Source organism: Lipotes vexillifer, unplaced genomic scaffold (genome assembly GCF_000442215.2).
Source record: "Lipotes vexillifer unplaced genomic scaffold, Lipotes_vexillifer_v1.1 scaffold545, whole genome shotgun sequence".
Taxonomy (NCBI): domain Eukaryota; kingdom Metazoa; phylum Chordata; class Mammalia; order Artiodactyla; family Lipotidae; genus Lipotes; species Lipotes vexillifer.
The window spans coordinates 1,977,424-1,998,082 of record NW_006779129.1 but is presented as its reverse complement, the minus strand read 5'-3'; the positions used below and the strand labels follow the sequence as shown (position 1 = coordinate 1,998,082).

The window sequence follows — 20,659 nt, the reverse complement described above, 5'->3', positions numbered from 1 at the left end:
TCCCGCCGGGGCCCGGGTGCCTGGAGGCCCCCCCCCCCATGCTCCACTGGTCACAACTGCCACGGGCAGCCCAGGGGCAGGGGCAGGCTCCAGCCCACAGAGCTGGCAGAGGCTCTGGCACTGGGTCCTCCATCCCCGCGGCACTGGTGTCTGTGCCCCTTTCTGAGGCTGACCGCGTTCTCTAAGCATGACTTGCTGGGCCCCCGGCCTGGCGGCCGCATTCACAACCCTGAGCTGACCCTCCTTTCCTCACCTTTCAGCTTGTGCTGCATCGCTCCCGTCCTCGCGGCCAAAGTGCTCAGAAGTGTCGAGGTCACCGTGGGCCACGAGCAGGAGGAAGGCGGCAGGTGGCCGCACGCCGGGACCGCACAGGTCATCAAAGCCCTGGGTGCCAAGCATTGCGTGACGGGAGTGACCATATCCTTCCAGCAGCGGGGGCAACGTGGGAAACCGCCCTCGGGGCCACCCTGGGGTGCTGCACAGCTGGGGCGCCCAGGGCATGTGTGTGGAGGGGCATAGCGCCTGAGGCTGTGACCCCTCCGCCGTCCAGTGGCCACGTTCCCACGTTCCCACGTCCCCACAGTGACGCTGGCTGAGCTCAGCACACCCCAGGCCCGGGGCTCGGTGGGTCGGGTGAGGAGACAGCCGTGGCTCGTGGGGGGTGGGTAGGGCGCTGCCTGTGGCAGAGGGAGAGTGAGTACCCGGTGCCGGGCCAGAGGCTGGGGTGGAAAGTGTGAGGGCTACTTGTCTTTATCTGGTGGCAGTCCCCTGGGTGGCACAGACGGAGAGCCGCCCCCGGCAGCCTTATCGCCCCCATTCCTCCCACAAGCGGGTCCTCTGTGTCCTGAGGTCACCAGGCTGCGCTGCGGGTGTAGAGAGCCTCAGGCCACAGGCTACCCTCCTTCCAGCTCTGCGCCTGGACCCGAGGGTCTCCATGGGGGCCGGAGTCAGCAGCAGAACAGCGTGGGCCCCAGGAGGCGCAGGAGACCAGCCCGTTACCCTCCGGGCATCTGTCCTGGCCGGAGCACGCTCCTTGGTGTGTCTCTACTTGCAGGCAGTTTCACGTGTGAAGGTCCCTCCCCGTCCAGCACAGAGCGGCCAGCCCCGGACCTGGGGCTTGGCGTTGGCCCAGGAAGCAGGTCTCAGGGAAGAGGTGAGGCGCCTCTGTGCTGAGGCTGGGCCCGGGTCCGGTTGCCCCGTGCTCACAGTGGGCGTTCGGAGGCACTGCCGCTGCCTTCAGGGTGGCCCTGGGGTCCCGGCTGGTGATCGGGCGTCCGGCCCGCGTCTGCAGCTGTGGGTCCCGTGAGGCCCGCTGCTGGGGCGTGTGTTAGGAAGCAGCCCGTGGGGTCAGGTTCCAGGGTCTTCAGTCAAAGTAGCGCAGGGGGTGCAGAAAGCCCCTTCCAGGTGACGTTGGGGTGGGGGTGGGATGCGCGTCTGGGAGGGGGTGGGCGGTGCTTGACGCCCCGCGCCGTCTGTTCCGGCTATGCAGTGTTCTTCCGTAACCTGTGTGCACGAGGCTCACGTGGACCAGAAGAACAAGGTGGTCACGACCCCGGCCTTCATGTGTGACACGGCCTTCCACCACATTCACGACGGGGTCGGGGCCATGGTGAGCAAGGTGCTGGAACTCGCCAGCAAGTGAGGCCCTCGGCGCGGGGCTGCTCGCCTGTCAGCTTGGAACCGGGCAGGAATTGATTTCTTCGCTTAAACCTGCAGGCATTTTCTCTGTAAGGAGGGCACTCGCGATACGCTCGGGGTCAGGGGTAGGCCCCCTCTCAAGGAGTGAGGCCGGGGCGGCAGGGCCCACCATCTGAGGGGCGCTGGCACCTGGCCTCATGTGCAGCTTCAAGCTTGAGATCAAGTCTGCCTTTCTGCGCCAGCAGAAGGGAGAGAGAGGACGGCAGTCCTAGGCCGGGCTCGCATCAGAGCACCTTACTTAGTATTTGGAAGGAAACATTCTTTGAGTTTGAAAATCTAATAATCAGGAAACCAGAATACCGCCTCATCGACAATTAAAGCTTCTCTAACCTGGAGTGAGCACGTATTAATTAGAACAGTCAGCGGCTTTCTAGAGCAGGCAGGCCCTTTGGGGAGAGGAAACTTCTTTCCGAAACAGACTTGGGCAGTTCCGTTCCAGGCCCCCTGAGCCCAGCAGGTGAGGGGCACACACGAGGCTCCGTACCTTAGGCTCAGGTCTCCTTGTTTCAGGAAGGGAAGGTGTGGGTGCTCAGCCTGTGTGGACCTGTAGGCGGGCCCAGGCCCCGGGAGGGGGCTGTGGGCCGTGCGGGAGGAACGATGAAGTGTGAGCCGACAGGCTGGCTGGCGCCCTTCTGGGGGCTTCTGTCCTGGGGCTTCTGTCCTGGGGCGGTTCACGGGGGGCTTCGCCTGTCAGAGCGCAGCCCCGCTGGCCTGTCCTCCGTGACCCAGGATGGTGCCCCGGGTGCTCAGTGCCGCCACGTCATCTGGTCCTGAGAAAGCTGCTGGGGCCGACGCAGCGGGCTGTTTAGTTGGGTCCAGTCCACGCTGAGCTGTGACCTGGTGGCCTGGGGGTGGAGCGCAGTCACAGGTCGCCCACGCCGCCCCTCACCCCGCTCCACCGACGGATGCGCCTCTAGCAGTTTTCCAGGGTCTGAAGGAGCTCGGGGAGGGCCGGGCCTGTGGAAGGAGCCGTCGAGCCTGAGACCACGCCCCCCGATCCGCTTAGCTCCCTTGGCATCTCACGTCAGGCAGTCTTCCCTGCACGGGAACTCTGTTCTCTGGTGGCCTGTTCTCCCACGACGCTGGGTTCCATGGGACACAAGCCGCCGAGGCACACCTGCAGGAACCAGCCACACTGGCCAGCGTCGTCCTTGCTCAAGACAGCCTTGCGGGCCCATCGGAGGTCAGGGACCTGAGGTTAACAGCTCCTCCTAAGAAATTTGTTCACTGAAACATTTTTTTACAGGTGTGTGTGTGTGTGTGTGTGTGTGTGTAAGTGCACGTGCACATGGAAGAATGCAAAATCACAGGTGTGCACCTTGGTGAGTTTTCATGGAGTGACCTGCTGCCTGGATCCAAAGACCACAGCACCACCAGCCCGGGTCCTCTCGGCTCCGGGGGATGCCCAGGCGATGGCGTGTGTCCTGGCTGTGTGACTTTCCTTTACAGAAACGTTTCTGGAGGGTTCTCCACTGGCCGTCCATGTCCCATGAGCGTGGACCTTGGGGAGCGTGCCGAGGGTGTGGCCGCTGGGCTCCGGGTGTGGTGTGGTGTGTTCAGCTCCTGTGTGCCTCACCCCAGGATACGGGCATCTGGCCCTGGGGTCTGTTGAACCTTTTTTCATTCCTGCCACCTCGGTGGCTGTGGAAGGTGTTCCCGTGGTTTTCTCTGGCCTCTCCCTGATGTCCGCTGAGGCCCATCTCCTCTCTGTTTATTTCCTGGCCCTTTGGGGACTCTCTTTGGCAAAGTGTCTGTTGGAGTTTCGGGCCATTCACTATCGGTTGTCTGTCCGTGTTTGGTGATTGGGGCTACTCTTTGCTCTGACTATAGGTCCTTTGTCAGTTCAATGGATCGCACGTGTTTTCTCCCACTTTGTCTTTTCGTTCCAAGTGGTCTTGATGAGCAGATCCTCCTGATTTAATGTTGGGCTGTTGATCACCCTTTACTGTTGGTGTTTTTCTGTCTTTCTGTGGAAGAAAACTCCTTCCCGCAGGAATGAAGGTATTTTCCTGTGTTATCCTCTGAAATCTGTGTTAACGGTCGTTCCGCCTTCATGTTTAGATCAGCGGTTCGTCTAGAATTGGTGTTGATGAGTCATTCTGCTCCGCATTTGATTAATCGCTTCTGGAAATGCCAGGGGATGTGCCCACAGAGCAGAGTGGGCTGCAGTGGCCCGAGAGGTGTCACTGCAAGGCCACCTGGAGCCCCACTTCCTTGAGTTTATCTCACAGGCGCAGGGTGGGGGCGGTCTCAGGGGCAGTGGGGCATCAGTGCCCGAGGGGTGGAGACCCACAGGGAGCAGGCTGCCTGGATTCCACCTCTTCTGCTGCCACCTGCTGTGACCTGGCCAGAGGGCAGGCGACCAGAGAGGGAAGGGCGGACTCACAAGGAAGTCCCCAGAGAACGTCTGTGGGGTCACTCGGTGTCACCTCACAGTTCCCTGTTGATCACCCTGGACTTCTCCACATGAAATGCCCGGTCGCCCGGTCCAGGATGGCCACTGCGGGGGTGAAGTCCGGTGACAGCCAACACACTGTCCTGTCGGCATTGCATCTGCCCGCCTAACCCTGGCGCCAGTCCTGGAAGGGGGTCCCCAAAGGGGGGGCCTGGGTCAGGCAGAAGGACCAGCAGAGAACCTGGCTCTGGAAACGTCTGAAACGTTCCAAAGCCCGAGAGGGGCCCCAGCAGCCCAGAGCCAGAGGGAGTCCAGGCACGAATTCGCTTGACGAGGATTGAGCGCCTGCTTCGAGCCAGGCAGCGTCGCAGAGCTGGGGGGGCGGGGGGATGGGGACACGACCCTGCACTCCCGGGGCCCTGGGCTGGGGGATGGCGGGTCTGCGAGCAGGTGAGCCAGGGGCCTGAGGGTATCGGGGGACCCGCCGAGCAGGAGGGTGGTCAGGGAAGGGACAGGCACCATCTCAGCAAGGACCAGAGGCAGAGCAAGCAGGTGGCTGTGTGTGCAGAGCGGTCCCGACGGGCGGGCCCAGGGAGCTCAGGGACAGCCAGGGCGTGTGGGTGCCTGGAGGCTCCTTGGCGGGGACTAGGCCACTGGGGGCGCTGCAGAGCCATCCTTGGGTCTGGTGCTCCCAGGGTTGACCAGGCCTGGCTGGGTGGCCTCCTCCTGTGGGCACCGCGGGGACAGGGCTGGTCATCTGCCTGTGGCCCTCCTGGACCCCACCGTCCCTGCCCTTTCCCCTGTCGGTTTGGGCCCCTTTGTGAGCACCTCTTCACCACCCCTGCAGACCCTTCCACCTGGAAAGCCTGGCCCCCCGTCTGTATCGCCAGCCCCCTCGGCCCTCAGCTCCCTGCCCCAGGACCCCTCTGCAGAGGGCTTGCCACAGCTCACGGTCTGTGGTCTGTGTGCGCACACTCACGTGTGCATGCGTGTGAGGCTGGCTGACCAGCGTGGGGTTTACTCGGAGGCCCCGTGCCGCCCTCAGCCCAACTCCAGGCCGTCCAGCAGAGCTGGACGACACCTGCCCTTCCACAGCTTCCTTTTCCTGCAAGACTTCCTTGATAACACGTTTTTTTGGTTTGTTTTAGATAAACTTTACTCTTTAGAGCAGTCTTAGGTTCACAGAAGAGTTGACTGGAAAGTACAGAGAGTTCCCATACCCTCCCCCCAACCCGCCCCGCACACAGCCTCCCCCATTGTCAGCATACCCACCAGATGGTGCGTCTGTCACAGTCGATGAGCCTGCACGGATGCATCGTCATCACCCTGAGTCCACAGGTTACATGGGGCTCACTCTTGGTGTCGTGCGTCCCAAAGGTTTAGACAAACGTGTGATGACGCTTACCCACCACTGTAGTATCGTGCGGACTAGTTTGCTCTAAAAATCTGTGCCCCACCTGTGCATCCCTCCCCTCTTCCCACCCGTGGCAGCCACTGATCTTTTTACTGTCTCCATGGTTGTGCCTTTTCTGGTATGTCATATGGTTGGAATCATATAGTATGAAGCCCTTCAGATTGGCTTCTTTCACTTAGTATATACATTTAAGTTTCCTGCATGTCTTTTCTTGACTTGTTAGCTCATTTCTTTCTGATGTTGAAATGATAGGCCATTGTCTGAATGGACCAGTTTATCCACGTGCCTACTGAGTAACGTATTGGTTGCTTCCAAGTTTTGGCAATTATGAAAAAAGCTGATGTAAACACATGTGTGCAGGTTTTTGTGTGGACGTAAGTTTTTAGCTCCTTTGGATGAATACCCAGGAGCACAGCTGCTGAATTGCATGGTGAGAGTGTGTTTAGTTTGGAAGAGACCACCAGTCAGTCTTCCCCAGTGGCTGCACCATTTTGCATTCCCACCAGCAATGAATGAGGACTTCACGTCCTCCCCAGCATTGGGTATTGTCAGGGTGTGGGATTTTGGCCACACTAATAGGTGCTGAGTGGTAGCTTATTTGATTTTCCCTCTCCTAATGACGTTATGACATGGAGCATCTTTTCATATACTTGTTTGCCATCTGTATATCTTCTTTGATGAAGTGTCTTTCCAGATCTTTTGCCTGTTTGAAAATCTGTTCATTTTCTTTTTGTTAGGTTTTGAGAAGTGTTTGTATGTTTTGGGTAACAGCCTTTTCTCAGATATCTCTTCTGCAATTGTTTTTCTCAGCCCGTGGCTTGTCTCCTCATTCTCTTGACTGTGTCTTTGTAGAGCAGAAGTGTTTGAGGTTTTCTTTTTTCTTCTGGCCGCACTGTGTGGCATGCAGGATCTTAGTTCCCCAACCAGGAATTGAACCTGGGCCCTCGGCAGTGAAAGCGCAGAGTCCTAACCACTGGACCGCCAGGGAATTCCCGGAAATGTTTAGTTTTAATGAAGTCCGGCTTATCAGTTCTTTCTTTCATGGATCATGCCTTTGGTGTTATATCTAAAAAGGCATCACCACATCCAGGCTTACCTAGGTTTTCTCTAATGTTCTAGAAGTTTTATGGTTTTGCATTTTATGTTTATGCTTGTGATCCATTTTGAGTTAATTTCTGCGAGGAGTGTAAAGTCTCTGTCCAGATTCAGTGTTTTGCATGTGGCATCCAGTTGTTCCAACACCTTTCGTTATCTTTGCTCCATTGCATTGCCTTTGCTGTTTTGTCAAAGATCAGTTGATTTATGTGGGTCTGTTTACGTGGGTCTATTTCTGGCCTCTGTTCTGTTGCATTGATCTAGATCTCTGTTCTGTTACCCATCCTACACTGTCTTGATTACTGTAGCTTTGTAGTAAGTCTTGAAGTCAAGTTCTCCTTCTGTATTGTGTTGTACATTAACCTTGTGTCCTGCAACCTTGCTGTAATTGCTTCTTTGTTCCCAGGGGGCTTTTTGTTGATTCTTGTCATCTGTGAATAAAGACACTTTTATGTCTTCCTTTTCCACCTGAATAACTTTTATTTCCTTTTCTTTTTTCTTTTTTTTTTTTTGGCCTCTCACTGTTGTGGCCTCTCCCGTTGTGGAGCACAGGCTCCGTACGCGCAGGCTCAGCGGCCATGGCTCACGGGCCCAGCCGCTCTGCGGTATGTGGGGTCTTCCCAGACCGGGGCACAACCCCGTGTCTCCTGCACCGGCAGGGGAATCTCAACCACTGCACCACCAGGGAAGCCCTCTTTGTCTGGTTTTGATATTAGAGTGACACTGGGCCTCATAGAATGAGTTAGCAAGTATTCCTTCTGCTTCTGTCTTCTGGAAGAGATTGTAGAGAATTGGTATAATTTTTTCTCTAAATGTTTGGTAGAATTCACCACTGAACCTCTCTGGGATTGGTACTTTCTGTTTTGGAAGATTATTTAGTAATTGATTCAATTCCTTTAATAGATAAAGGTCTATTTCTTTTTATGTAGTTTTGGTGGATGTGTCTTTCAAGGAATTGGTCAATTTTATCAAGGTTAATTTGTGAGTATGGATTGTTCATAGTATTCCTTTGTTATCTTTCTAATGTTTATGGGATCTGCAGTGACGTTTCCTCTTTCATTTCTCATATTAGTAATTTGCATGTTTTCTGTTTTCTTTTCAGTTAGCTTGGCTGGAGGCTTCTCAATATTACTGATTTTTTCAAAGAAGAACCAGCTTTTGGTCTAATTGGTTTTTCTCTATTAACTTAACTGTTTTCAATTTCATTGATTTCTGCTCTAATTTTTATTATTTCTTTTCCCCTGCTTGCTTTGGATTTATAATTTGCTTTTCTTTTTTTAGTTTCCTAAGGTAGAAGCTTAGATTATTAATTTTAGATCTTTCTTCTTTTCTAATCTATGCAGTCAATGCTATGAATTTCCCTCTGAGCACTGCTTTAGCTACAGCCCACACATTTTAAGTTGTATTCTCATTTTCACTTAGTTCAAAATATTTTTAAATTTCTCTTGAGATTTCTTCTTTGATCCATGTATTATTTAGAAGTGTGTTGTTTAATCTCCAAGTATTTAGGGCTTTTCCAGCTGTCTTTGCAGTTTAATTTCACTGTGGTCTAAGAGTATGATTTTTATTCTTTTAAATTTGTTAAGATGTGTCTTATGGCCCAGAATGTGGTCTGTCTTTGTGAACGTTCCATGTGAGCTTGAGAAGAATGTGTGTCCTGCTGTTGTCGACTGAAGTAATCTGTAAACGACAATTAGATCCCGATGACGGGTGGCGGTGGTTAGCTCAGCTGTGCCCTTACTGGTCCTCTGCCTGCTGGATGTGACCATTTCTGAGACGGGGTGTCAGAGTCTCCAACTGTCTATTTCTCCTTGCAGTGTGATCACTTTTTGCCTTATGTTGTCTGATGCTCTGTTGTAAGGTGCACACACGTTCAGGATCATTAAGTCCTCTTGGAGAGCTGACCCTTTATCGTTGTGTAGCGCCCCTCACGATCCCTGATCACTTTCCTTGCTTTGAAGTCTGCTCTGTCTGAAATTAATACAGCTAATCCTGCTTTCTTTTGATTAGTATTCACATGGTAAATCTTTCTCCATCCATTAATTTTAATCTATATGTGTCTTTATATTTAAAGTGGGGTTTTTGTAGGCTACATGTAGTTGGGTCTGACCCAGCTGTGTTTTAAATTAAATTAATTTTAGATTAAAACTTTAAAATTAAATTTTAAATTAAAACTGTGTTTTAATTGCTGTATTTTGGCCATTATATCTCCCACACTTGTTACTGTTTTCTGCTCATGGCCTTTGGTCTTTGTTCCTGTTTTAGTCTCTTCTGCTCTTTTTCTGCCTTTTATGGTTTTAACTGAGCATTTTATATGATTCCAGTTTCCCTCTTTCCATAGCATATCAGTTTTACTTCTTTTTTACTTGTTTTGGTAACTGCTTTAGAGTTTGCAGTAGGTTTACATCTCTTCCACATCTACTTTCAGATAACCCTGTGCCGTTTCCTGGGTAGTGTGAGCACCTCAGAGCATCCCCACTCCTGCCCCCGCCCTTGGTCCAGGGCTGTCCTTCACTTCACTTGTCCGTGAGCCACAATCACTGGTCACATTGTTGCCGTTATTCTTTTGAACAAACTGCCATCTGTTAGATCTACCGAGAATAAGGAAAATAAAATTTCACAGGGTATAGGGTTCTAGGTGGGTTTTTCTTCCAATATTTCACTCGACTCTGTCCTTGCTTACGTGGTTTCTGAGGAGACGTCAAATGTAATTCTTATCTTTGTTCTTCTGTAGGTAGGTGAGGTGTTCTGTTCTCTGGCTTCTTCCGGGATTTTTCCTTTATCTTGATTTTCTGCAGTTTGACCTGTGATGTTCCTGGTTCTAGGTTCTTGGCATGATGTCACCTTTAACCTGTGCTGCGACAGGGGTGAGATTTAGTCCCTGGGCCCTGCACCCAAGTCAGGCGGACGGTTCTGGAATTGGCCCTGGCCTTGGGCCAGCATTGCTGCACGCTGGGTACCTTTGCAGGAGACGGGGTGCAGTGTTGGAAGCTCTGTCTGTTCTGTTGTGTTTTTTAAAATATGTATTTATTTACTTATTTATTTGGTTGTACCGGGTCTTAGTTGCGGCAGGCAGGCTTCTTAGTTGCAGCATGCGGGCTCTTTAGTTGTGGCACATGAACTCTTAGTTGCAGCATGCATGTGGGTTCTAGTTCCCTGACCAGGGATTGAACCCGGGCCCCCTGCATTGGGAGCGCAGTGCCACCAGGGAAGTCCCGCTCTGTCTGTTCCTGACAGACCTGGAAGCACTCCTGTGAGAAGGGAGTGGGTGGGTGCTGGGGGAGGGGCACGCTGGCTTTGGAGAGCTGCCACGGCTGCCTTGGTGAGGGGCGGGTGGCAGGCGAGTACCGTGTGTGCCCAGTCCTTCAGCCCCGCCTGGGCCCAGAGCGGGGCCTCGGAGATGCGGGGCATGACGCCTGTGGTTCCACGCTCGGCGGTGGGCTGGGGTGTCTGCACTGCATGCCTTTGTAACTGCAAGTCTGGCAGCTGCTCAGACAGTGACTGTAGGCGTGAGCGGCCCTGGGGGAGACCAGCCCACATTGCCCGCTTGCAGAGCCATGAGCAGCAAAAGGATGGTTGTCTTAAGCCACTAGGTTTCTGTGGCGTTTTGTTACACAGCAGGAGATAACTGGTACACACATCCCGTAGGCTGGGCTAGAGGCCCGTCCAGCAGGCTGCCCACACTCAGCTCCCCTGACGTGAGGTCTGTCCCCTGGCCCATCTCCCCACGGACAGGGCTGTTGCTCACATGGAGTCCGAGCCCCCGGCACAGGGCCTGGGGCAGGAATGCACTGAGCCAGGGTCTGTGGCGTGAGCGAGTGGCTTGAATACCCCAGGGCTCCCACAGCTGCCCCACAAGTGCCTTCCCCGACCTGATGAGGCAGCAGGGGTGGGATCTGGAATGGTCTGTGCCAAATGTCAGCAGGTACCCAGACACCTGTACATCGGGTGGGTGATTAAAGGGAAGGCTGGGGCACGCCCCGTCTGTGGCTGGGGTGCAGCAGAGGCTGCGCACCTCTGTGTTCCACAAAGGGACAGATCGTCTGTGACTGGTGAGCACCACACCTGCCCAGGTGGGGCTCAGGCCTATCCTGCCTGCGTGGTTGGCCCTACTCACCAGAGTCTTCCCCCCGCCCCACCCCGGCTGTGCCATATGCGTGCCCTCCAGTCGGGGCTCTGAGGGTCAGGAGAAGGGGCCTCACGGGGCAGAGGGCCCTGCAGCCAGGTTGCTGGGCGAGTCCCCAGTGAAGGGAGTGGTGAGGGACTTGGGAGGGTCACAGATGTGGTGAAAGTGCAAAGCCACTGTCCATCCAAGAGACAAGTAGAGTGGTTTCACTCTAGAAGGAAGAAATACCTGAGATGCTGTGTGTGCTCGGGGCTCATCCACGTGTGGGCAGGAGCTGCCAGGGGTGGGCGCCAGGTGTCTCTAGAACAGGTGTCCCCAGCGAGGCAGGCCCAGTTCCCCGGATGCCCATCCAGGTGGCCACAGGCTCTGCAGTCAGGTCCGGCGGCCCCATGCAAGTCCTCTGGGGACTGAGGTCAGGTGTTTGGATATCCGGGAGGGAGACGGGTTTCCCAGGTAGATGTTTGGCACAAGCTTGAGCGGTGGAGGACGTCGGGCGCTCCGTGATGTGCTGGTGCCGCCGGAGGAAGACCGGCGCCGTGAGTGCACGAGCCCTGTGGCCACCAGCAGCATCACCCCAGAGCCCAGGGTGCCGCTGGGCAAAGCCTGGACCCTGATGCCTCCTCCCGTGTGACCTCAGGCAGGTCACGTGACTGCTGAGGCCACGGAGAGATGGAGGTGACACTGCCTGCTCACGGGGGCTTGAGAGGACTTGGTCTGTGTGTGTGTGTGTGTGTGTGTGTATGTGTGTGTGTATGTGTGGGGGTGTGGTTGGTATGTAGGTGTACGTGTGTTGGAGTGTGTGTATGTGCACATGTATGCACGTGTGTATAGGTGCGTATGTCCGTGTGGGGGCACGTATGTGTAGGTGTGTGTGGATGTTGGCACATGTATGCATTAGGTGTGTGTGCACACGTGTTATGCGTGGGCACGGATGTGTGCACATATGTCAGCGTCTAGGGTAAAGTCAGGGAGATGCCAGCCTGTAGGCATTGCAGAAACGGTAGTTACTTTTTATCTCGCAGCATGAGTTACCTTCTTAGGAAACCACTACAGCCACAAGAAAAACAATCACCATTCAGTCATTCGAGCCCCTGGGCTTGGCGGCAAAGCGCGGCAGGATCTTGTGTGCGGAGCAGGGTGGGGTAGGGGTGTCACTTCTGATCTCAGGACCCAGCTTTCCCTGTTGCTGTGACAACAGCAGTCCAGAGCCCCACCCCCGCCTCTGCCCTGCTCAGAAGGGCTTTCGCGGCTCCTGGGGGCCCTGGCTAGGCTGGTCCCCACCTCTCTGCCTGGAGGGGAGGGGGACTCAGGGGGCTGGCTGTGCTGAAACAGGAAGCCAGAAGCGTCCTGACCCACCAAGGGCTGCTTTTACAGGTGAGAATAGGTGATCTACTCCTCCGTGATGGGGCCTGGCCCAGCCCCCAGGGGCCCTTGAAGGCGCGGGCCCAGCCTCCTGCCTCTGCCTCCAGACTGTGGGCCACAGGGCCTCGAGGTACCCGGTTTGGAGCGCCGGCTCTGATCCCTGCCCATCGTTTCCCACCCGGGGACAGCGTTCTGCCCTGGCCTTTCTGGTCTGCGCTCCAGCCGCTTGGATCTCGTGTCTCCGCTGCCCGCCCCTCCCACGATGTGCAGCCTTACTTCCGGCTCCAGAAGGGTGTTCCCGCTGGGGGCCGAGGCCCGGGGACACAGTGGGGGACTTGGGAAGAATTTATGGAATTCAAATATCATAACATGTGGCTTCTTTTAAACAATGTTCTCTTTAGTATTTTCTGTCTCATTTTCCTGCTTCCCTGCACTTCCTGGTTCGGGCTGAGGTCAAATAGCAGAAGGTACTAAAATACACCGAGTGTCTCGGCGTCGGATCCGGCCCCGAACCGGAAGTTCCGTGAGCCTTCTCGCTGGAAGGCTCCGCGTCCACTGTGCGCTCTGTGCGCGCGACCTGGGGTGCTACAGGGACACTGGGCTCTCAGCGCAAGGGGCCCACCCCTGGCTTGGGGACGACGCCGGTACCTTACAGGAATCAAAGGGGAAGTTTGGAAGCCGCTCATCTCCGGCCGTCGTAACAGACATGATGGATGGGGCGGCTTACACAACAGAAGTTCATGCTCACAGTTGAGGCTGGAGGTCTGAGATCAGGTCGTCAACAGGGTCCCTCTGTGGCTTCCCTCCTGGGCATGCCGTGGCCGTCCCCTCCTTGTGTCCCCATGCGGTCATCCCTCTGTGCGTCAGTGTCCCGACCTTCCCTTTTCATAAGGACACCAGTCAGATTGAATTGCACCCACCCCAGTGACCTCGTTGTAACTTAGTCGCCTCTTTAAAGGCGTAACCTCCAAAAGCGGTCACATTCTGAGGTGCTGGGGGCCAGGCTCCAACAAGTGGATTTAGGGTACACAGGTCAGCCCATAAGACCGTCTTTATTTGCTTGTTTATTTGTTTATTTATTTTTGGCTGCGTTGGGTATTCGTTGCTGCGTGTGGGCTTTCTCTAGTTGCGGCGAGCGGGGGCTACTCTTTGTTGCGGTGCGAGGGCTTCTCATTGCGGTGGCTTCTCGTTGCGGAGCACGGTCTCTAGGCGCGCGGGCTTCAGTAGCTGTGGCACGTGGGCTCAGTAGTTGTGGAGCGCGGGCTCTAGAGCGCAGTCTTAGTAGTTGTCACGCACGGGCTTAGCTGCTCCGCGGCATGTGGGATCTTCCCAGACCAGGGATTGAACCCGTGTCCCCTGCATTGGCAGGCGGATTCTTAACCACTGTGCCACCAGGGAAACCCCGAGACCGTCTTTTTTTTTTTTTTTTTTTGCGGTACGCGGGCCTCTCACTGTTGTGGCCTCTCCCGTTGCGGAGCACAGGCTCCGGACACGCAGGCCCAGCGGCCATGGCTCACGGGCCCAGCCGCTCCGCGGCATGTGGGATCTTCCCAGACCGGGGCACGAACCTGTGTCCTCGGCATCGGCAGGCGGACTCTCAACCACTGCGCCACCAGGAAAGCCCCAGACCACCTTTTTTAAAAAGTCAATCCAGGGCTGAAGGTGTGGCTGTTGAGCACCTCGGGTCAGGCAGTGCCCCTAACAGCAGAGCTCGTTCTGGATCGGTCTCTGAAGGAGGCTGCCATTTGGGACCCTCCTGACAGGCTTGTGGTGCCGCTGCCTGAAGCCGGCCCCGGCACAGCCCAGGACGCAGGGCACAAAGGCTCCAGCTCCCCCGGCCCCCGGGCTTTCGTGGGGAGAAATCTCTTTACAGGGATTGTTGTTGTTTATAATTGTTACCACTTTAGCTGTTTTGAAGCGTACGGTTCGGTTGGTGACAAGGACAGTCCCAGTGCCGTGCGGCCCCCAGAGTCAGTTCCAGGCCCCCAGACGCCACCCAGGCAAGAAGCCTGAGAAGTCACGGATTCACAGGGCAGATGAGCATCTTTCCAAAGGCTTTGCTTCACTCTTGAACTTGGCCTCATTCTCTCTCACTGACCTTTTGTGAACAGGGTTTAAAGCCAGGGCCTTCTCTTAATAAAGGGGAAAAGAACTATCTTAAGAGATGGGCCTTTCCCTGTTTTGATTCATAAGAGAGAATTTGAGCATATAACCTTGAATGGTGGTGAGCTTTTTCAGGGCAAGTGCCACGTCTTGTATTTCTGTGTATTGAGCACCTACTCTTCTGAAATGGAACTGCTCAATAAGTTTATCTGGAATGAATAAGGAAATGAATGATCAGATGAAGAGTTTTTTTCTCTCCTTTTTGGCAAAGTCTCAGGATCTTTCTTACTTTGGATAACCGAACATTTGGCCAGGTATTGCTAAAGGCAGTAGGTAAACGGAGAGCTAGTGATCAATACGTCTAAGAATTTAAGACAGAGATTTCCAGTATGCAGACCTTGCGAAGAGAGACTCCTTGTCTACACTGAACACATAACAGACACACTAACCATGTTGCTGAATGTCCCAGAGTCACAACTGCTTATGTTTAGTCCTGTTCATTTAGTTTTCAGTTAAACAGGGTAAAAATATTTATTATAGTGGCTAAAGATTTAGTAAGCAGAGTCATTTCCAGGTATTTTTAGGCAACAGAATAGCCTAATGGCACAAATATTTAAATAGATAATCCGCCCGCCTGGAGGACTCGTCCACTCCGGGTGGACGTGGGTTTTGGATCCTGGAACACCCTCCTGAGCAGGTTGTCAGAGAAGAAATTAAGAAAGAGGCTGCCTGGGTGTCGGGCCTCAGCTCTGCCCGACTGGTGGGGCCTCGGCCTCCGGAGCGCGTTCTGCCTCTCCCCACTGGTCCGAGAGCACGGCAGCGGGGCCCCGGCTCGGAGTGGTGCTCCCTGATGCCCACTTTGTCCCCAGAGCCCACTCTCTCGTGGCCGCCCCCCCAGGGCTGGGACATGACCCCGCGGTGCCCACAGAGGTTTCCTCTTCTCAGCCGGGGCTCCCACTGGCTGCCCTAGGCCACCTCCAGAAGCCACCTGAGACACGGCGGCCGAGGGATTTCTGGAGGAGGGGCGCACAGGTGGGCAGACAGGTGGGGAGGCCATCATGGCAGGTCTGAGTTCATCACTGGCCCCCTGGGCCCTGGAGGGGCCTTGAGCCCCACCTGACAAGGTGGGCGGGGCTTCCTTACCCCCCACCCCATCCATCAGGGACACGGGTTCCCAGATGCCTCCGCCCAGACGGGAGCCCAGGTGGGTGGGTGTCTGGGGGCACGAAAGGATGGAGGAGCCGGGAGGGAGTCTGGGAGAGCGCCACCCCTCCAGCAGCCCTGGGCCCGTGCCATCCCTGGGTGGGACCTACCTGGTCCTCTCACCCGCCTGGCCCCTCCTGCAGGGCGGGGCTGGCACTGAGTCTGGAGCTGTGGCAGCTGACAGCCAGCGTCAGGGCCCCCGGCTTGGTCTGGAGGAGGAAGTTGGTCTCGGGAGCCCGTTGGGGATTTTGAAGGGGGATTTCCATCCAGGCGCCAGCTTTTATGGAGGTGCTAGATGGCTCTGGAAGGTCAGCCCCTTTTTTTAAAAAAACTTTATTTAGCTGTGCCTGCTCTTAGTTGCAGCACGTGGGATCTTCGCTGCCACGTGTAGGATCCTTCGTTGCAGCCTGCGGCATCGGATTCCCTGACCGGGGCTCAAACCCAGGCTCCCTGCGTTGGGAGCAAGGAATCCTAGCCGCTAGACCGCCAGGGAAGTCCCCAGGTCAGTCCCTTATCAAGTGAGTCACCTTAGAGCTTAGAGTCACGGCTGCAGCATCTCAGGTCCCGTGTGCTGTGCCTGGGGCGGGGCTCGTCCAGGCTCCTGAAGGAGGACAGAAGGCACGGCCTCCCTGGCCCGGCTCAGCCCCTCCAGCAGGCTGATGCCTGTCTGTTGTTCGTTTTGTGTCAGCTACGCCTTGGGGCGCCCAAATTAAACAGGCTTTCTGGGCACGTCGGAGGGGGCATTCACTCTCTTCCCCAGCGGCCACAGCCAAGCCAGACAACAGGAAACCAAAGCAAGCACGAGGACCCCGTGGAGCCTCCAGCCTGGACTCGGGCGACCCCTCGCTGGCCAAGTCTCAGGACGCCAGGGCTCGCGGCACTGTCCCGATGAGGGGCTTGCCCGACGCCCCACGGTCACAGTGGGCGGCTGCTGTCCCCCTCGGGCCTCCCGGGAGGCTGAGCCGGGTGAAGGGGGTCTTCGAGCTGTGAGGGCAGGCAGTGGGGGCACTGCCCCTCGCCGAGGTGGGTGCCCGTCTGGAGGTGGTGGCCGTGCCGCCCTTTGCCCAGATGGACATGGAGGCGGTCCTCACTGTGGACAGGCCCTTAATTAACTTGGTCGCGATAGGGAAGAGCCCAGTCACGACACCAGCATGGGAAGCTGAGGGAGGGCCGTCCAGGGGCTCTCTGACAGCCGAGCTGCCCTCACCATCTGGTTCAACCATGTTGTTACCATCGGGGGTGCTCGAAGCAGCCTCGTCATGTTCAGTGTCCTTCGTGCGCGTAGACTTGAGCGCGCGCGACGCAGCCTGGTTGACAAACCCTGTGCTCTCGTGGCCTTTCTGACATTCCTGCCGGGATGTGGGTACTTCTGGACGGCCCCGTGGTGTTTTTTCAAGGGGCGTTGACATAAAACTCCCTCCCCGCCCCATTATTATAACTGACATTGGGGTTGTTTGCAATTTTCCTGATTAAAATAATGTTGGGAAGGACGTTTGGCCTCTAAGACTTTTTCCTCAGGGTGTTTTCTCGGAACTGGGGTCGCGGGATCGTGGTTATGAACATTTCACGGGCAAGCGGCAGGGTGGAGAGGTTCCCACGTGAGGGCTGCTCATCGGAGGACGTTTCCAACGTGATGGGCCAGCACCGGGCCTGCCGGGGTCCTGGGGGGCTGGGCATCCTCAGACTGGGCAGGAGGCCCCCCAGGCCTTCCGTGGGGCTTCTGCAGAGGTGCCCTTCTCCTGGGAGCCCCGCACCAGGCCGCTGTGTTGTGGCCATGGCCGGTGGCTTGCACTGGGAGTCCCCGTGGCATGTTTCCTCTCCAGTCCCATGGCCTGGGTGGGTGGCGCACGGGGGTCGCTGCCTCTCAGGTGGGGCCCCTTTCTTCGTACTGGTCTCAGAGGAGCCAGGTTATGAACACACCAACTCGACATTGTCTGCACATGTGGGTGGGTGGCGGGCCAGTAAGTGAAGGTGACACTTCCAGGCAGGAGCAGAGGGCAGGTGGGGCCACTCGGGACCCGGGCCAGGTCCTGCCTCCCGGGCCTCCAGCCCCGTCACCACGTTTGTCGTGGCCCACCATCACCCCCAGCTTCAGGCAGGCCAGAGCAGGCTCGGGGCTGTGTGACCTGGGGGCCCGGGTGGCTGCCCCGGGCCCCGGCCCTCAGGGTCCCCTCCTCCCGTGAGCCTTTCTCCTGGAAGCGTCGGCCAATCGCGGTGCCTCCCCACTGCCCGTCCCCCTTCGCTGTGTCTCCCAGCCCCACCCGCTCTCTTCTCCTGGGTGCCTTGCCTCGTGCCCGCCCCCATCCAGCCTCAGCCTCCGTCCAGGGACAGATGTGTTCTTTCCTCTTCACGCTGTGACCAGGAGCCTGGAGCTGGACAAACCAGCCAGGCTCCTCTGTGCCCCCCACTGGAACCCCCCCACACCTTGCGCTTCGAGTCCGTCCCTGCCCAGTCCAGTCGTAGCAGGAACCCTGCAGGGTCCGTTTGGCATCTGGGGAGAGCCCCGCCCTCTGTAGGTGGCGCATCTCCCCTCCCCCACCGTCCCCCAAGGCGTCCTGTCCGCTCGGGAGTCTCTGAGCAGCGAACCCCCTCTGTCTCCTCGGCACTCGGGCTGAGCCGTGGTCCTGAGTGACTTCCTTCCCATGTTAACAAGCGTCAGAAGGCTTTCTTCCTCTGGGTCATAAATCACAACTGGCCCCCGACCCCGAGTCCTTTTCCAAGGCGTCTGTCCCGAGCCCAGCAGCTGGCACTGTGAGCTGGTTTGGTTCCCATGTCACATCCGAGGACTTCCTGGAGCCCCAGGGTTGGGGTGAGGACGAGGGATAGCCTGGCTGGAGGGCACGCAGTGAGGGGAAGCCCCCGGGATGCTGGGCCAGCCCGGGACGGCCAGGTCCACAGCGCACCCCCTTTGGGGGCGTGGCTGTGGTGTCCAGCACGCATCCTGGCAGGCGGCCCTTCCAGTGCAGGAAAACGCAGGTTAAACGGAGCTGAACAGGCGTCTTTATTGGAGAACGTCTCAGGCCCTACGCATGCTTCCCAGGGACACGCCTCGCAGTGTCGTGGGCCCCGCCGACCACGCCGACCCCCGACCCCGCCGGCCCCGCTGACCCCGCTGACCCCGCCGACCCTCTTTGCCCATATCTTGATCCAGTCGTGTTCATGGAGACCTGCCCCGGGGAACTCTGTCCTGGGAACTGAACTAAACGTGTTGGCGTCCTGCATGGCCGGCCCCCCCCAGCCTCGGCTGTGGTCTCGCTGGGGGGCGCTCTCCGACCCTCAGTCCCTGAAGGTGCTGGGCCTGCAGACTACAGCCTACACTTGAGCAGCAGACACATCTGCCCCACAGCTGGGCACAGTCCAGACGCGGCTGCTTTGCGGTGGAAGTATGTTCATCCCAGATCCTGTAGAGAGTTGAACTGTGGCCCCCCTTGCAAAAGATACGTCCACCTGGACCCCATTTCGGAAGCAGGGTCTTTGCAAAGGTGATTAAGTTAAGGACCTTGTGATGAGATGGTCCTCGTTACTGGGGTCAGCCCTGAATCCAGTGACAGGTGTCCCTATGAGAAGTGCATGGGGAGAGGAGGAGGCTGTGTAACGACAGAGGCTGGACGGGAGTGATGTGGCCACAAGCCAAGGACGCCTGGGGCCACCACGAGCCGGAGGAGGGGCTGGAGCAGATTCTCCTTGAGTCTCCAGAGGGAACCAGCCCTGCAGACACCTTGGTTTTGGACTTCCGGCCTCCTGAATGTGAGGGGATGAATTTCTGTTGCCTTAAGCCACCAAGTGTGTGGCAACTGGTTACAGCACCTCTAGGGAACTGACAGGACACTGGATGGAGACCCAGGCCCCCAGGCCCGCCCAGATTAGACGTGGCCACTTCATGGTGAGTCCCAAGTTCTCACTGAGCAGCGGGTCCCAAATGCTGTTGAGCACAGAGTCCCTGGAATCCTCCTGAGAAGCGGACTGACTCAGTGACTGGTGGCCGAGACTGGGTTTCCCACCGGTTCCGGTGTCTCCGTGCTGGTGGGCTCTGGGCCACGAGTGGCCGGGAAGGAAACCATTTGTTACAGAACCTCTGACACAACTGGGAGCTTCCCAGAGTGCCCTGGGGGACCCGCCCTGCTTGGATTGGCCGGGGCGTGGGCTGGGCAGCAGGGCGTTCAAAGCTCCCCAGGGCCCCCTGTGTACGGCCAGGCTGGGAACCCCGTGCGCCGCAGCCCCAGTCCTGACGCTGAGGATGGCGGGTGCCCGCCTGCACCTGGGGGCCAGTGTCCCCGCAGGAGCTGCCTGCATTCACGGGGGTGGGGGGTGAGGGTCCTGACATCATTCTAGAACCAGCCAAAGGGATGTGACTCAGCAGAACACAGCCAGGTCACAGGAAGGTCAGGGCCTGACCCTGAAGCCACAGACACAAGTCAGGGAGGGAGCTGGGTGCCCGCAGGCAGTTCCCTGGTTGGCTTCGTCTCCCAGAGTCCACAGGGTCCACCAGGTCCTAGGACAGGCGAGGCCTGAGGCAGGGGCAGGGCCGCCGCATGGGGGCCTGTCGCCATCAGTCGGGGTTTGCAGTGGGATCGTTGCCGAGTGCGGGGACGGGCGGATGGGCTCTCGTCCAGCCCGGGGCCTCAGCCTCGTGTGTGCAGTCGCCCAGGGAGGGGTCCACTCCCCTCAGAAGGGTCCTCTCCGTGATGTCAGCACAAGACTTCCCGTCTGCCGCAGCTGTTGAACTTGGACCGCAGGCCATCTTCTGTTGCGAAACAAAGGCCTTCATTGCTGCCTGACCTGGTGCCCTCAACCCCCCAGGACCAGACCCTGCAGGGAGCCTGGCTCCTGAGAGGAGTGACCTGAGGGCCACTCCCTCCCTGACCTGACCCTGACCCTCGGTGCATCCACCAGGGAACTTCAAATGTGGATTCCGAATGTCTGCATCGGCCAAAGTCTGCACCACGGAGGGGTGGGAGGGATGGGATGCTCTGTGCCGGGTGGCTGCACCAAACCCCTGCTGTCCCCCCACCCCAGGGCTCAGAGCCAGTGGCCTCAGGCGCCCGGCGCCAGCAGAGGGTGGCCACTGCTTCCATCTCTCCACTTGCCCGCAGTGACCTGAAGCAGGGGCACAGGAAATGCCTCCCGTTCTGAAGGGTTTCAGACCCTGGGGATCACACCAAGGCCATCCTTGTGGTGTGACTGGTGTGACCGAGGACAGCTTGGCCTCAAAGCCATGCAGTGACTCACTAGGAAGCACTGGGCTTGGGGCCGCCCCCTGCCA

At 57.2% G+C, this 20,659-nt stretch overlaps 1 protein-coding gene and 1 non-coding gene across 2 annotated transcripts in view; one reads left to right on the top strand and one right to left on the bottom strand.

The window, feature by feature from the left end:
- GATD3 (glutamine amidotransferase class 1 domain containing 3) overlaps nucleotides 1-1,642 on the top strand; it is a 10,263-nt gene extending 8,621 nt beyond the window's left edge. The window contains exons 6-7 of the mRNA XM_007452513.1: nucleotides 261-417; nucleotides 1,514-1,642. Coding sequence (XP_007452575.1) covers nucleotides 261-417; nucleotides 1,514-1,642 — 286 coding nt within the window. The remainder of the gene's footprint in view (nucleotides 1-260; nucleotides 418-1,513) is intronic.
- A 4,780-nt stretch (nucleotides 1,643-6,422) lies between these two features.
- TRNAE-UUC (transfer RNA glutamic acid (anticodon UUC)) lies at nucleotides 6,423-6,495 on the bottom strand. Its single transcript has one exon. It is a non-coding gene; the product is annotated as a tRNA-Glu (tRNA).
- Between the last annotated feature and the right edge of the window lie 14,164 nt (nucleotides 6,496-20,659).